At 28.5% G+C, this 15449-nt stretch overlaps 1 protein-coding gene across 1 annotated transcript in view; it reads right to left on the bottom strand.

Annotated features, from left to right (window-relative positions):
* The window catches only part of LOC117175423 (hydrocephalus-inducing protein homolog), a 195245-nt gene extending 181769 nt beyond the window's left edge, over positions 1–13476 (bottom strand). Inside the window, exons 1-4 of the mRNA XM_033365130.1 lie at positions 13312–13476; positions 12970–13188; positions 9423–9621; positions 9189–9327 (exon numbers count right to left, since the gene is read on the bottom strand). Of these exons, the coding sequence (XP_033221021.1) occupies positions 9189–9327; positions 9423–9621; positions 12970–13188; positions 13312–13452 (698 nt within the window). The 5' untranslated portion in view covers positions 13453–13476. The remainder of the gene's footprint in view (positions 1–9188; positions 9328–9422; positions 9622–12969; positions 13189–13311) is intronic.
* Between the last annotated feature and the right edge of the window lie 1973 nt (positions 13477–15449).

Here is a 15449-nt window from a genome sequence, read left to right as displayed (position 1 = left end):
AATTATTATTTATTGTTAATTACTTTAATTAAAATTTATTTATTTTTCAATTAATTGATTAATTTGGAAAAATAATAAAATAATAACCAAATAGTGAAATTGTTACCTACAAAGATAAGTTTGATATTATTTATAACTTATCTAATTTAAAAAAATAATAATTTGTTACTCAATATAAATAATAAATAGTTTCATAAAATATAATTTCACTGAAAGCAGTAAGAAGTAAAATTAGTGCGTTTCTCTGAACATGATTCTATCCTCGTTCAAAAATTTGGCAGCCCTGAAAAGTGCCATTTAATTTAGGGAAATCTATAAGAAATAACATTTTATTTGTATGAACGTGACTATTTTCTTGTTTAAAAATATAGTGGCCCTGAAAAGATCCATTTAATTTTAGCGAGAGTTGAAGTCTAATTGTGAACTTGAAGAATTGCAAAAGTGAAGTTTGATTCGATAATAATAATAGTAATAATAATTTCGGTGACCTCATACTTATTTCGAATGAGTGTTTGGAAATTTGCAAGGTCACAATTTGAGTTCCCTCTTCCAAATTTTTAGATAAAAAAGTGCTTAAAGCATTTTTTAGAGTAGAATGTTTTTTTCCTTAAAGAAATGTTTCTGAATTATAATAGACATTTTTTTACATTGTTCGTTGCAAATTCATCTTTTTAGACAGTAATTTTTGTTTGTTTGAGAATTCAAATTTTCCTGTTAAAGATTCAATGTCTCAGTTGAAAACTTTTTTTTCAACTAAAAATGTCACTATACCACTTCGGTTTGAAAATGATTCTTTTTTCAGTCTAAAATTTAACTATTGGGTGGAAAATTTGTCTACTTTAATTAAAAACTTAACTGTTTCGCTAAAAAATACATGAATATGGTTGAAAAATTGTAATTTTTTTTATGCAAATTAATTTTTTTATTTTAAAATTAATCTTCTTGTTTGAAACTTATCTTCATGGCTGATATGTTGAAAATCCGTTTTTTTTGTTGAAAATTAATTACTTCAACTGAAAGTTTAATGGTTCCATTTTTAGAAAAATTATGACCAGGAATTTCAAATCGTCAGTCGAATCGAGACCCTTATAATATTATAAAACGAAACAGTCATTTGTAAAAATTTTTATAAAAAAATCTCAACAATGGAGATAATCTAGGAATTCACTCAAATATTTCGATTATTATTCAAAATTCAACTATTTTGGTTAAAAATTCAGCTATTTTGTTTAAAATGCGATTCATTTTTGGTTAAAACTTTACTTTTTAAACTAAAAATTCACATATTTTATTTTTAGTTTGTACTTGGGAAATGTTACTTTATTGATAACCCTATCATTCAACTACGATTTGATGTCATAAGAGAAAAAAAGTAGTTTATTCATTTAACATAAGCCCGCGCTGAAAGAATACACCGATCATGCTTCCAGTGAGCAGTGCAGGAGGGGAATTCGTCGCCGAAAAGCGCTGTAGCGGGGGAAGAGGTCGCAGGTAGTCGTCTGCGAATTTACGTCTGTCCATTTCCCTTACCACTCCCGCTTCAATTGCCCTTACTTCTGAAGACTTCCAAACTCTCTCTTGTACACATAAACACGCACACACACACACACACAAACACATCTTATTCTACTACTCACTCTTCGCGCTAGGGCAAAGATACCTAAAGGTTTAAAAAATATTTATTATGAAGTATTATCCCCCCGTTCCCACACTCCTCTACTCATCCATAACTCCCCCTCCTGGGAAAAAAATTAGACACACGCTCTTTTGACATAACAACATACGCGTATTTCTTGTTTTATTTAAAAAATGCTTTTTCTGTGCCTCCTAATTTTCAAATTTTCAGTATGTTCAGAATATTTTTATCGTAAAAATCAAAAGAAAACACAATTTATTCTTGAGGGCTATTGTTCCTTATTAAGGGCATGTGATACTTAAAAAATTGTCGATTTTACCAGTTTTAGATTCCCCCGGCTTTTTTTCTAGAATAATAAATATTTTTTCTTAAAAATTTAGGAAATGATAGCGAAGATGCTAACGGACGTCCCCGCACATTTTTTTGTGGTTTAATTCAAAAAGTTTTAATTTAGCAAACTGTGATTAATTTGCATAGCGCTTAGGAAATAGTATCGATTTTTTCAGTGTCAGATTCCCTGGATTTTTTCCTAGGATAAGAAAAATTTTGCCTTCAAAATCTGGGAAATGATAGCGAACATGCTAACGGACGTCCCTGCACACTTTTTTTGTGTTTTTTTTATCAAAAAATTTTTTATATTGCTAACAGCGTGCGTGTATATTCTGAGGTTATGTGTGTTAGAATTTACCCGAGCGTTAATTCCATTCTACATAATATTTTTAGAGGAGAACTCTGTACTTACAAATAAACATAGTAACTAATCTCCCGGAACAAACTTTGTTTTCAGGCAATCAAAAAAGTTGATTTCATAAATAATTTCCAGATTATCAGAAAGGCAGAGAAAAAAAACGACGTAACCTCAAAATAATGTATATGCATTAAATTTTTATTAACACAATAATTTGTTTTTGTTATTATCCCTCAAAAAAGAGTCCGGGGACGTTCGTTATGATATTTTATAGCATCTCGGAATTCAGTTTTTAAAAATTTTCATTTTGTGGAAAAAAAGCCGGGGAAACTTCAAGTATCACATGCCCTTAAGGCAATGTGAGCGTCACCTAAAAAAAAATTCACATTTTTTTTGTGAACGTAAGTTGGGTTTCAATTTCTTTTTCTCTTTTTTCAGGTTATGCTCATATGGCTTAAAAAACTTTAAATAAAAGTTAATTATAATAATTAGAAAACAACTGACCACTTATTTCAAATAAGTTTTGGAGTCTTACACCTTGATTTTTCAAGATATTGAAATATCTAACTGTGTCTTTTTAAGTATTTTTTAAGCAGTTATATTAAACAAAATTATTTTTAATTGTTATAAACAAACTAAGCAATCGATCGAAAAACCAAAAACATCGCTGGATTAATCTCCGAAATATCCAGATGCACCTTGCTTTTAAACCATTATATAATCAATTAAATCATTTCTTAATGATTTCAAATTTTGCGAGGTATGACCATCGACTTATAGAAATGGACCGATAATTCTGTGGAAAGAACGGTAATGGGCTCTAGAGAGAGAAAAAACATATGAGACGTAGACCTGTCTTTTTCTAGATAAAGCTGATTAGTCGAAAATATTTTCGTTGGGTGAAGTTTGGCGCAGCACAGAACCGTGCTTTGTGTCGCGAGTGCCCCAATACTGTGACTTTTATCGCACTTTTCAGAATTAATTTATTTATAATTTATTTTATCATAGTTTATTGTAAATAAATATAAAAATGGTGGAAGCCTGTGTATTTTGTGGGCGTTGTCAAGACGTTTATATGGGGACATGTTTTCATACGTATAAGTCAAGTTATTGAATATAGTAAAATAAAAAATGTTACAACAAGAACAAAACTTCAAAATATGAAGTTTTGTACCTATGCAATACAAATGGTTTTTTTTATGTTATAGAAATTTTGTTCAAATTTTTGACGGTTTTTACATTATTTTTGAACTCACAAAACGATTTTTATTGTAGCATTTTCAATCCAATTTCAAGAAGAATTCAAGGTTACCAAGTTTTAAAAATAATCTATTTGAAACAGGTTATTTTACATTAATGTTCTTTAAAATTCAATTTATTATAACTACAAATTTCTAATGTATTGTTTATCTTCTTTTTTAATTAACCGTACATAATATTTAGGCAATACCCGGGGCCACCGAATCACTTGATAGAGTCCTGAAATAGATAAAGGCAGGTCTATGTCTCATATGTTTTTTCTCTCTCTAGAGCCTATTTCAGTTCTCCCCAAAGCGTTACCGGTCCATTTCTATATTTCGATAGGTATGACATACAAACTAAGCGTTCATTTAGATAACCAAAACACCTTCGGATTCGTTTTGGAAATGTAATTGATGAAAAATGGGCGTTACAAAAAACCTACCCAGACATTTTACAGACTAATTCAAAAATGTTCTTAGTTTTTTTAGCAGACGCTTAGTTTGTTTATAATGAATTACAAAAGTTTCAAACCCATATTACATACATTTTTTTAAAATCTGACATATTTTCAAAATGAATCCAACGGTGTTTTCGGTTTTTTGATTGAACGCTTACTTTGTTTACAAAATCTGCGGGCCATTATTAAAATAATACAATTGTTTAATGAATGGTTGAGAAAAGGCGCATCTAGATATTTGGGGGGGGGGGGGCGAATTCAAAGGTGTTCTTAGTTTTTTATTCTGATGCTTAGTTTGTTTATAATCCTATTATAAAAAGATCATACCTATCAAGTATCGAAATTATCGAAATATCTCGAAATATCTCGAAAAGTGTAATGCAAAAATGTAAAGACCCGATTCCTTATTGGTCGAGTTGTAGTCAGGGAAAGCACGTGACGTGTCAAACTCTAAAGCAATCACGACTATTCTACTATTCTTTCCTATAGAATTTCACCGTAACCTCTTTGTATTTCGCCTTTGGCTACTCCACGGGCTCCACTCTACTTCATTATTGAAAACTTAAAAGTGTATTTTCCTATTCTATAAAGATTTTTTCTCAAAGTGGAAAAGTGTATCCAATAAGTGGATTGACAATTAAGGATGGAATCGGAGATACCTTATTGGCGGAGTTGCTGTCAGGGAAAACACGTGGCGCTCTTTAAACCGTGATCTAATAAATACATGGTCCAGCCACTAGAGAGCCCCGTTTCGTTCAATCCACGCAACCGCTTAATGCCACCATTTTGTTTAATATGACTGCGCAGTTTGAGTTTGACGCGTACTCTTTGCACGACGAACTATATAGGAAATCAGTATGTAGGAAGAAATATTATGAAAATATGGAAAGAATGAATTCTAAAAAAAAGAAGACCCGATTCCTTATTGGTCAGACATTTATTTGGCGTTGGATTTGAATCTCTCTCAAGAGCCAGAACATGCGCGCTCAAGCGCTCGAATTTGAAAGTACATGCATTTCGGTTAACTTTATGCGAAGTCTCTTAACTCTATTTGTCCCAATTTCCCTAAATTTCCAATTTCAAAAGCGTAAAAATTCCTAGCTTAATTACTATAATGAATTATTTAGTTGTAAATTTATTGTTAGTTTCTCTGAACATAGGTAAAAGGGAAAAAAGTGTTTTTAAAATTTTAAACAAAATAAAGATTTTGAGTTATCTTGAAATCTACGAGAGATACGCGAAAACTGACAATATTTTTAAGGTTCACTAAAGGGAGATGGTCTCTGGCCACTCCAACCTATATCAGTAAAAAAATGTTTAACTTAAAAAAAATACTTCACTTAAAAAACTTTTTAAAAAAATGTTTAACTTAAATAAATACAAATTTGTAGTTATATTCAACACGGCCAGAGAAACGTGAAAACTAAATAAATTTTAAAGTTTTGGAAGACAGGGTTTATCTTCGAACAAAGCGAAGTGACCAGATAAAAAGATTGTTTAAATACAAACCAAAAATGAAGATGAGGGATGATCCTCAGGCACTCGGAAATAAACAAAAAACAAATTTTCAACATTTAAAAAATTAAAATTTTAATTTTTTTCGAAAGCGGTCATGGAAAAATGAAAACTAAGTCGATTTTAAGGGGTTCGAAGATAGGTTTTATCTTCCACCAACTTAAAATAACTCAGTACAAATATTTTTTGAGTACCCCCTGAAGAAGTGAAAATATTGAATTATCGTGAAAACGTTTAAAAATAAGCGAAAACTGACAATATTTTTAGGGTTTCAAAGAGGGGAATCGCTTTCAAAAAAATGTTATGGTTTTTACAAAGGGGTATTGTATTCGACCTACATAAACTAACCCAATAAAAAAATTTTGTTTAAAAAAAAAAAATGTTGAGTTATCATGAAAAGGGTGAGACATACACGAAAACTGACAACAATTTCAGAGGTTTTGTATAGAGGGGTGGACCTCAGCCACCTCACAGTAAACCAGTAAACAAATGTTTAAAATTCGAAAAAAAAATAAAAAATTTTGAATTACCTCTAAAAGGTTCAAAGATACGTGAAAACTCAAAAAAATTCAGGTTTTTGATCAAGGGAATCGCTGTATACCAAAATTTGAAGGTTTTTAAAGAAGGGTTTTGTTTTCGAACTACATGAACTAACCTAATAAAAAATTTTTTTAAATACAAAAAAAAATGGAAATTTTGAGTTGTCTTGAAAACGGCAAGAAATAAACGGAAACTGACAATGGTCAAAGAAACGTGAAAAAAGTAGATTCAAAGGTTTTTGCAGAGTGTGTTCATTTTCGACCAACACGAAGTAGCTCAATTAAAGGATTTTTTAAATACCCCAAAAAATGTAAATTTTTAGTCAGCTTAAAGACGGTAAGGGAGGAGCGGAAACCGACTCCATATTCAAAAGGGGGATTATTCTCGGTCACTTCGATCTAAAGTAATGACTAGATTTTATCAAATTAAAAAATCTGAAATATGATTTATTTCAAAAACGTATATAGAATCGTGAAAACTTATTACATTCTAAGGATTTTGCAGAGGGGTATTCTCAAACAACTGTAACTAAAATAATCAATAAAAATTTTTTATTCAAAACAATAATAACATTTTTTGAATTATATCGCGAACGATCAGAGATACATGAACAACAAGTAAGTGTTAAGGAGCTTGCAAATCAGTACTGTTGTGGACAAAGTCAAAATAACCCATTAGATTTATTTAAATTTGAATAAATAATATAATTTTGGTTTATCTTGAAAACGGTGAAAAATGCGCGAGAACTGAAAAATGTTTTACTGTTTGATAAAGGTCCTCGACCACCCACAACTAACAGAGTAAACTAGAGATACGGGAAAAGGACAACATTTGAAGGATATTCCATTCCGGGATGGTCATCGGGCACTTCGAGTTAGTATAGCAGAATGAGTTTCGAAATAAAAATTTGGAGTTATCTTGAAAACGGCGAGCTATGCGAAAACTGAAAAAATATTCACGGTTTTATACAAAGGGTGGTTCTCAGCCACTACAAATTAACCCAACAAAAAGCTTTTCAAAAGGAAAAAATCAAAATTGTGAATTATCTCGAAAACCATGGGACATACAAAAAAACTTAGAGAATTATTAATAAATAAAAATTCTTATTAATATTGAAGAAACTTGACACATATTCTGATTTCCGGATAATACTGAAATATACACGAAAAACTTAAAATTTTAGAGATTTTCTAGCACATTTCCTAAGAAACCCAGTTCCGTCCCAGGTTTGGATCTATACTTTTTCCGAAAAAACTTGGATGGACCTAGTTTTGTCGATAAGTGTCCTAATTGTTTTATGCGGACGGCTTGAAAGCGATTAAAAGTTAAAAGATTAAAGTTTATATATACGCACGGATTTGAAAGGAATGAAAATTAAGTTTGGATTGGTTTCCAATTCACTCGGATAGAGGGAAAGTTTGTTTCCGATTGGAATATTGATTCATTCGGTTTGCTTTTGGATTCACACTTATCCATTAGGACTTAATCGGTTTTAATTCAAAAAGTCCCATTCTTTTGAGAGAATTGGCGGGACGGATTGAAAAATGGATTCCGGATGCGTTCGTGTTGAATTTGGTGCTGATGCAAGAATGAATAAGGATTGATAAGTGAACCTTGGGTCCATTCGGATTGCATTTTGGGTTTTGAGACATCTATGGAGATTAAAATTTAATTTGAGGTTTAAAGACAGATTAAAAAGGGTTTAAGAAGATCGACAAATTGCTTCAGATTGTTTTGAATTAATTTGAATTAGTTCAGATTGTAAAAAACTTCATAAATACTTACAAAATATCTCAAATGACAAAAAAACGCGCGCGCGCATTCGGTCTCGTTAATTACAAAAGATTCAAATATATATCTATGGCATACATCCGGGTCGCCAGGCACAATTTCTGGTGCTATAACTTTTAAAACATTAAAAACTGTAATATTTAGAAAAATCGATATTTTCGGTTTAAACTGAAATTTAAAAAAAATTTCGAATAATTTTTTAATGGGAGATCCATTTTTGATGATATACTTTCAAAAATTATAATATTTGAAATGGGTGAACTTCTTCAGTTGAAACCAATTTTAAATGATATACCCTATTCAAGTATTCCATTAAAAAAATGCTACATCTTTTTCCGATAAAAAAGCTTTGAGAGGTAGCTGACGGTCATTGTACAATGAAAGTTTCCCTCAATACATCGAAATATTAGTTTATTAAAATTGAAAATATATAGATGAAATTTTTTTAATTGGTGTATAATATTGTATTATACAATTTTCAAAGTATTTTAAAATGCAATGTTGTCAAACTTGATTATATTTTTTTCGATAAATTATTTTTAAACTAAAGAAGTTGACTTTTCCAAATTTATATAACGATTTACAATTTTTGAATATTATATCTTTGTATTTTAATTATTTTATTATATATATTATATTTAATATTATGCTTTAAAATTTATTTCAAATATAATTGCTAATTGCTGGTCTGAATAATACATTTGAATTATGCCACTAAGGTTCGCAAAATTTATAAAAGGAAAATTAAAATATTTAAAAATTGGTTTATTCGAAATCACCCTGCGCGGTTTATTAATCATTTGTAATTGGATTTCAACGAAACCAAAGAAAAATGTCATTCTAATATCCTAATATCCTAATATCCGAATATTTGGATGTCTGGATAAAATTCAGTCTTCCGATAAGGATATTGGGATAAAAAAATCTTTTGTGTTGATGATCATCAAGTACAACTAAGTGAAAGAAAATCAATCAACCGGACATTGAAAGGAAAATTAGAATTTTTTCCGGTGTTTCTCACAAATATTGTAGAGAGCGTGGGCGGAAAAAATGCAATGTTCCTATAAGGATATTTCGAGTAGAATATTTTTTATAATTTTTGAATTCGGGAACCAGAAATTTGAAGGAAAGCTAAAATATTTTTCAAATTTTATGTATATTTCAGAGTGCGTGGGCGTATAAAACGCAATCGTCCGATCACGATATTGGGATGAATATTTTTCTGGTGTTCTTTTTTTATTGTAAAAGACGTCGAATAGAGGGCAAAAACAGAAAAAAATTGTTTGAAACAAATATTTATCCAACTATATTTCACTTACTCTTCTGTATAAAGACTGAAAATGGCTGGAACGTGTCCAATATTTCGAACCAAAAGAGTTTTTGACGATAAAATTTTTACAGCTGTTGTTGGAATCTCGATCTGATCAGGAAAGTCCAAAATGGCCCTAGGACCAATGGCTTTTAACATAAAGAAAACTTTTGGTAAAATATATTTTTACAATCTGACCTAAATAAATTTATTGTTTTCTTGAGTACACTTATTTCTTCCTTACCTATAATAGGTACTCTAAAAACTTCGCGATCAGATACAAAAGTAGCTTCATATTCGTAATCTCTTTTCTCCTCTGGACAAAACTTAATGTTGTATGCTAATGCCATTCCTGGAGCTAATCGCGTGTTTAATATGCTTCCTTTAAATTCAATTTTAAATGTTGGATTGCGTTCACAAATCATTCTTAAATACTGTGAAATCTAAAAGTGGGTAAATTTAAAACAATTATCGTTGACAGTGTGTCTACTGACCAGGAAAACTGCGAAATAGCCGGGTATTCGAATAAAATTGGGAAAACTTAGGAATTAAGGAGGAATATAAATTCGAGACTGGAATCGCATTTAAAGTTTTGGAAAATGTGAATTTACAAAGGTTTTAAGAGAATAAAAAAAATTCCGACAAAATTTTAAATATATTTTTTTGTAGCAAATTAATTTTGAGATAATATTTCGAAACATTTAAAAACATGTCCAAAATTGTCAACAAAGGATCCGGAAGATTTTAAGGCAGCTTTTTTCAAATTTTAGGGAAAATTGAAGTTTTTTAAGCATTTTAAAAGTTGAAAAGAAAAAAATCTGTACAATCCTGCGAAAAACATAAATGTTTCTTATTTCAACATTAATTTTTAATGAAAATTAGAAAAAACTTACCTTTTTTGTTGGTTATGCAATTGCTTGATTAAAAATTAATCGATTTTGTTTCATGATTCAATTATTTTATCAAAAAGTATTATTATATTATTTGTTAAAAATTAATTTTTTTGAAATAAAAAATTTAAAATGTCTATCCCATTTTTGTTGAAAATAAAAATATTTTGGTTCAGGATTCAACTATTTTGTTAAAAAATATTCTTTTCTGATTGAATTTAACTTGAATTTTTTTTTATTAATTTTTTAACTCTAAATTTAACTATTTTGTTAATAAGTATTCTATTCTGATCGAATTCAAATGTACTTTGTTATATATTGTTTTTTTATAGTTGAAAATATAATAATTTTGTTGTAAACTCTTTATTTTATTAAAAATAATTTTTTTTAAACTTTAAATTCAACTATTCTATTTTGGGCTGATAATGGATCTTTTTTGACTAAAAATAAAACTAGTTTGCAAAATTATATTCTTTCGTTAAAGATTAAACTATTTTGCTGACATTTTTTTTTTAATAATCAAAAATATTTTTAAAAGTTTCAAAACAATGTTTCAAAGCCTTTTGAGAATTTTAAAAGGTTTCAAGAAAATAAACAATTTTCTCGACGTTCCTGGGAAAATTATAAATCATTTTATAAAAACAAATTAATTTTGAAATATTAAGGTTTTTAGTCAAAAATGCAATCATTTGTTTGAAAATGAATCTATTTCGTTTAAACAATTAACCATTTCGTTAAAAATAATTATTTTCTGGTTAAATCCAATAGTATTTTTGTTAGAAAGTTAATTTTTTCATTAAAAATATAAAGATTTTGTTGAAAATTAAGTGCTTTTAATTGATAGTGCATTTTTAACTATAAATTTAAATATTCCTTTTTTGTTTGGAATTAATATTCTTGTATTAAAATGCATGTGGATTGTTGAAAAATTGTCTTTTTTGTAGAAAATTATATTTTTAGTTAAAAATATTTTTCTGATTGTATGGAAAATTTAACTGCTTGGTCAAAAAGTCAACTATTTTGTTAAAAATTAATTAAAAATTAATATTTTTTGAATGAATTCAACTCGTTTTGATTTTAGAATAAAATTATTTTTTTGTTGGGAATTCATGTTTTTTGGTTGAAAATATAAATATTTCTGTGAAAATTTGTCTTTCTGTAGGAAATCGATTTATTTGGTTGCAAATTGAGCTTTTTGGTTTGAAATAAACTTTATTGTTAAAAATTAATATGTCCGGCTAAAAAAATGTAACCATTTTGTCGATGATGCATCTCTTTTGGCAAAAATGTAATCTTTTTTTGGTAGAAAATGCAACTGATTAAACCTCAATCTTTTTCACTGAAGATATTGTTATTTTGATGAAATTCATCTTTTGCGGAAATAATTTAAATTTTCACAGGATTTAAAACAAGTTTCAATAAAGTGTAGATTTTTGGATATGTCGATGAGCCAATAGTTCTAAACGCTGAAATGAACGAAATGTTTTACTGATTACTTTGTGAACCAGAAAAAGTGCTTAAATCTTTGTTCATTTATATTGGCTATAATTTATTATTGTAACAGAATTAGAATGCATGTTTTAAATTGCATTTGGAAAAATATTTATGTGTAAAATAGAAATAAGAAAAAATGTTTCGTCCATTTCAACGTTTGGAACTTTAGGCACATGGTTTTACAACAAAATTTCCAAACTTTTTAAGAATTGTAAAAAATTCCAAGAAAACTAAAAACTTTTTATGAGATTCAACGGAAAATTATAAATGTTTTTTTATTTCTAAAAATTAATTTTTAAAAATGTCGGCTTTCTGAAAACTGTAATTTTTTATTTGAAAGTTAATTTTTCGAAATCTACATTGAACTATTCCATTTTTGGTTAAAAATACGTTGTTTTTTTTGTTGTGTAAAATGTAGCTTTTCCGTTGGAAGTTTATGTATTTTGTTGAAAATTTGTCGTATTTGGTAGAAAATTTGTGGAAAATGTGTTAGAAAGTCAAGTCCAACTGTTTTTTATTTTAAATTGAGATCTTTTTTTTTAACATCAAGTTTGAAATTTTTCATTTTTGGTGAAAAAATCAGTTAATTTAGGATAGAAAATAAAATTTTTTTGGTAAAAAATTATAATTATTTTGTGGAAGGCTCGTATTTTTAAGCTGAATTACATTTTATTACGTCGATGAGAACTCATGTTTTTGGTTGAAATTTAAATGCTTATTAATGGTTAAAATACTTTCTGAAAAGTTCACTTTTCGGACGACGATTCATTGTTATGGTAAAAATTCATCTCTTTAGAGAAAAATTGAAACGTTTCGTTGACAATTTGTCATTTTTGGTAAAGAAGTTAACATATTTCACTGAAAATTCAGCTTTCTGGTTTCAAGTTAGCTTTTTTGTTCAAAATATGGTGTGGAACTTTGAAGATTTTGAAAGAAAATTTAGAAGGGTTTTAAAATTTTTGAAAGGTTATAAGAATTTAAAAAGAGTTTGTTAAGATTAATGGAAACATTCAAAATGATATTTTATGTAACAGAATTAATGTTAAGTATAAATTGAATATTGTTTTACATTTTAAATGATTTTCTAAATTTGTCCACAAAGATATAAAGGAATTCAAGTAAATATTTTTTATTTTTTAAGTGTTTGTAAACTTTTTAAGTTTAAAATATATTAGAAGTTTGAAAAAGATTTAAGAAAAATTTTAAACTTGTAAAGATTTGAAAAAATTCAAAAAATCTAGATTTTCGTGGATTTCAAAGAATAAATTTAGATGTAGTTCTTAATTTGTTTTGTATGATTAAAAAAATATTATTGTGTTTAAATATAATAAGGTCATTATTAATTTTGTTTCTTGAAACAATTAATAATTTCCTTCTTAGTAATACAAATAAAAATTTTGCACTAACCTTAGATACATTCCTAATAAGTAAATTGACATTATAGGTAGCACCTGGTTCAAATCGTTGAAAAATAACTATGCTGGGTATTGCTTTGAAAGAATTTATCTTCTGTTCTTTTATTGACGCTTTAAGGTCAAATTTGCGCCCAATTTTTAACAAAAAATCTGTTCTTTTTTCTGTTGTCATAATCATTTGCTTTATGTATTCAGATGGACACATAAACACCTTGAAATTATTATACATATAACAATATTCGAATTCTACAATTAATTTCTTACGCATAATAATAAGAGCAGCATAAATGATTACAGATTGAGCCTATTAACATTCAAGATCGTGAAAACTTACAGGGTCATCCTTCTCATCAGTATTAGTATTGTCGTTATTCTCATATCCACTTTTCTTGAGTAAAAGCTTTAAAATCTGAACGACATTAAATGTTTTCGGTGGACCAGAAACTAAACTTAAGTGCTTTTCATCAGTTTCCATTTTTATGACTTCTTTAAAGTATCGTAAAGCTAAATTGACGTTTATACTGTTTTCGTATAAAGCGGGACGAATTGAAGTTTGTTGCGAATCGCAAGTATTAAATCGCAAAATATCATTTTTTTTATTTTTAAATTTATTTTGGATTAAAGATAAATTCCACATCCTTTTGCTATTTAATTGTGATATTTTAATCAATAAAGTGCATAAAAACAAATTATTATTCATTATAATTAAATTGGTAATCGGGGATTTTGAAATTTTTATTTTACGGGAGATTATTCCGTATATTATATCGAAAAAAATATCCCTGCTTTTAATGAATATGTTCTGAACGTACAAAGAAAGATTTAAAAATACTATGGAGTAAAATCTAATACAAATTGTTCCGACGGCCCTGACTAGTTGTGTTTAGATTCCCCCGATTCAGGATCAAGGCTGTTTGCAGGCAAACCCCCAACACTGTTCTTAAATCGAAGTTTTGGTGTAAATACTTATCAATTTACCGTCTTGAGAAATTCTTTTTTCTTCTCCCCTAAAGATTTCTTGGGGCAAGAAGCCCTATTCACGCCCCGCCCCCTAAAACCTAAACCCTAATAATTAAGTTGAAAAAGAAAAATCGAACAAGTTAGAAAAGAGTTAATAATTTTATAGTTATTTTATAGCCTAGTAAATTCCTAAAAATAAACCCCATAGATTCATGTAGATGAGAAATCCCGCGGTTATCCTTTAGGATATCCCCAAAAGATATAGGATTTATCAAAATAAAAAATAAACGTGAAAAATAACCAGAACTAATTTCTTGATTAATAATTATACATCTTGGGAAATTCTCATGATTGAACCTAAAAGAATGCTGATTGTAAGAAATTTTGCTCTCATGTCCCAAAAAAAGATCACATCTAGTGTTAAAATTCTGAGAAATAAAAGAACGGCATATTAGCAGCAACCCCTAAAACCCACCCGTGATCATGAAAGTTTTTAAAAAAATTTTTAAATGGAGAAAAACGCTCTGAAATTAATCTTTTTCTAGTTTTTTTACATGTTGCAAAATTATTTTTATTGCCTTATCCCTACAATTATAGGTTCCAAAAGTGAAAAAGAAAGTCGAAGTTACCCAGTTACCGAAGTCCAGCCCAGAAAATGCATAAAAATCATCCCCCGAAGAATGATGGTGGTAAGAAACCCCGCTCCTATCCCAAAAACTTATCCCTGATTTGTAAGTTCCAAAAATATAAAATAAACCAAGTGAGTAGAAAGTTAATAATTAATAAAAAAAGAATAATTTTATTGTTATTTCAGAGCCTAAGGAATCGAGATAAAAACATTAAAGTTAGTACTTTGTTAGTGACTGACATATTGGGAAATTCTCCTTCTCACCCCGCCAGCGCAAAAAATTCAGATTTTAAGAAAAACCGCCTTTGCTTAAAAAGACCCACCCCTAGTTAATATGTATAAAAAATAAAAATAAAAATGACCCAGCTAGTATAAAATGAGTAATTTTACAGTTATTTTATAGTCTAGAAAATTCCTCGAAAGAATCCTCTGAAAAATTATGTTTCTGAGAAACTTAGCAGTAACCCCCAATACACACCCCTAATAATAATATTTTTTAATTCAAAGAATGCTGGTGGTGAGAATTCACGCTCCTACCTCAAAAACCTACTTCTAATAAATAAATTCCATAAATAAAAAAACGATACATTAGTAGAAAGTTAATAATTTTATGGTTATTTTAAAACTTCAGAAATCATGTAGAATAATCCTCCAAATAGCGGTAAGATAACTTGACATTATCTAAAAAACAAACCCCTAATTATAGCAGACTCTTCAACATTCAGAAAATCGAGAAAAAAGCACAGAAGAACAATAATGATGATAACCAGAAATCTCATTCTCATCTTTAAAATCCACCCCTAATTAATAATTCCGCAAAAATAAAAATAAAACAACTCATTTGCAAGTTAATAATTTTATGCCTATTTTATGGCCTAGAAAAT

This window comes from Belonocnema kinseyi, chromosome 6 (assembly GCF_010883055.1).
Source record: "Belonocnema kinseyi isolate 2016_QV_RU_SX_M_011 chromosome 6, B_treatae_v1, whole genome shotgun sequence".
Taxonomy (NCBI): domain Eukaryota; kingdom Metazoa; phylum Arthropoda; class Insecta; order Hymenoptera; family Cynipidae; genus Belonocnema; species Belonocnema kinseyi.
The sequence above is the reverse complement of the archived record's forward strand: the minus strand, read 5'-3'. Positions and strand labels throughout refer to the sequence as shown.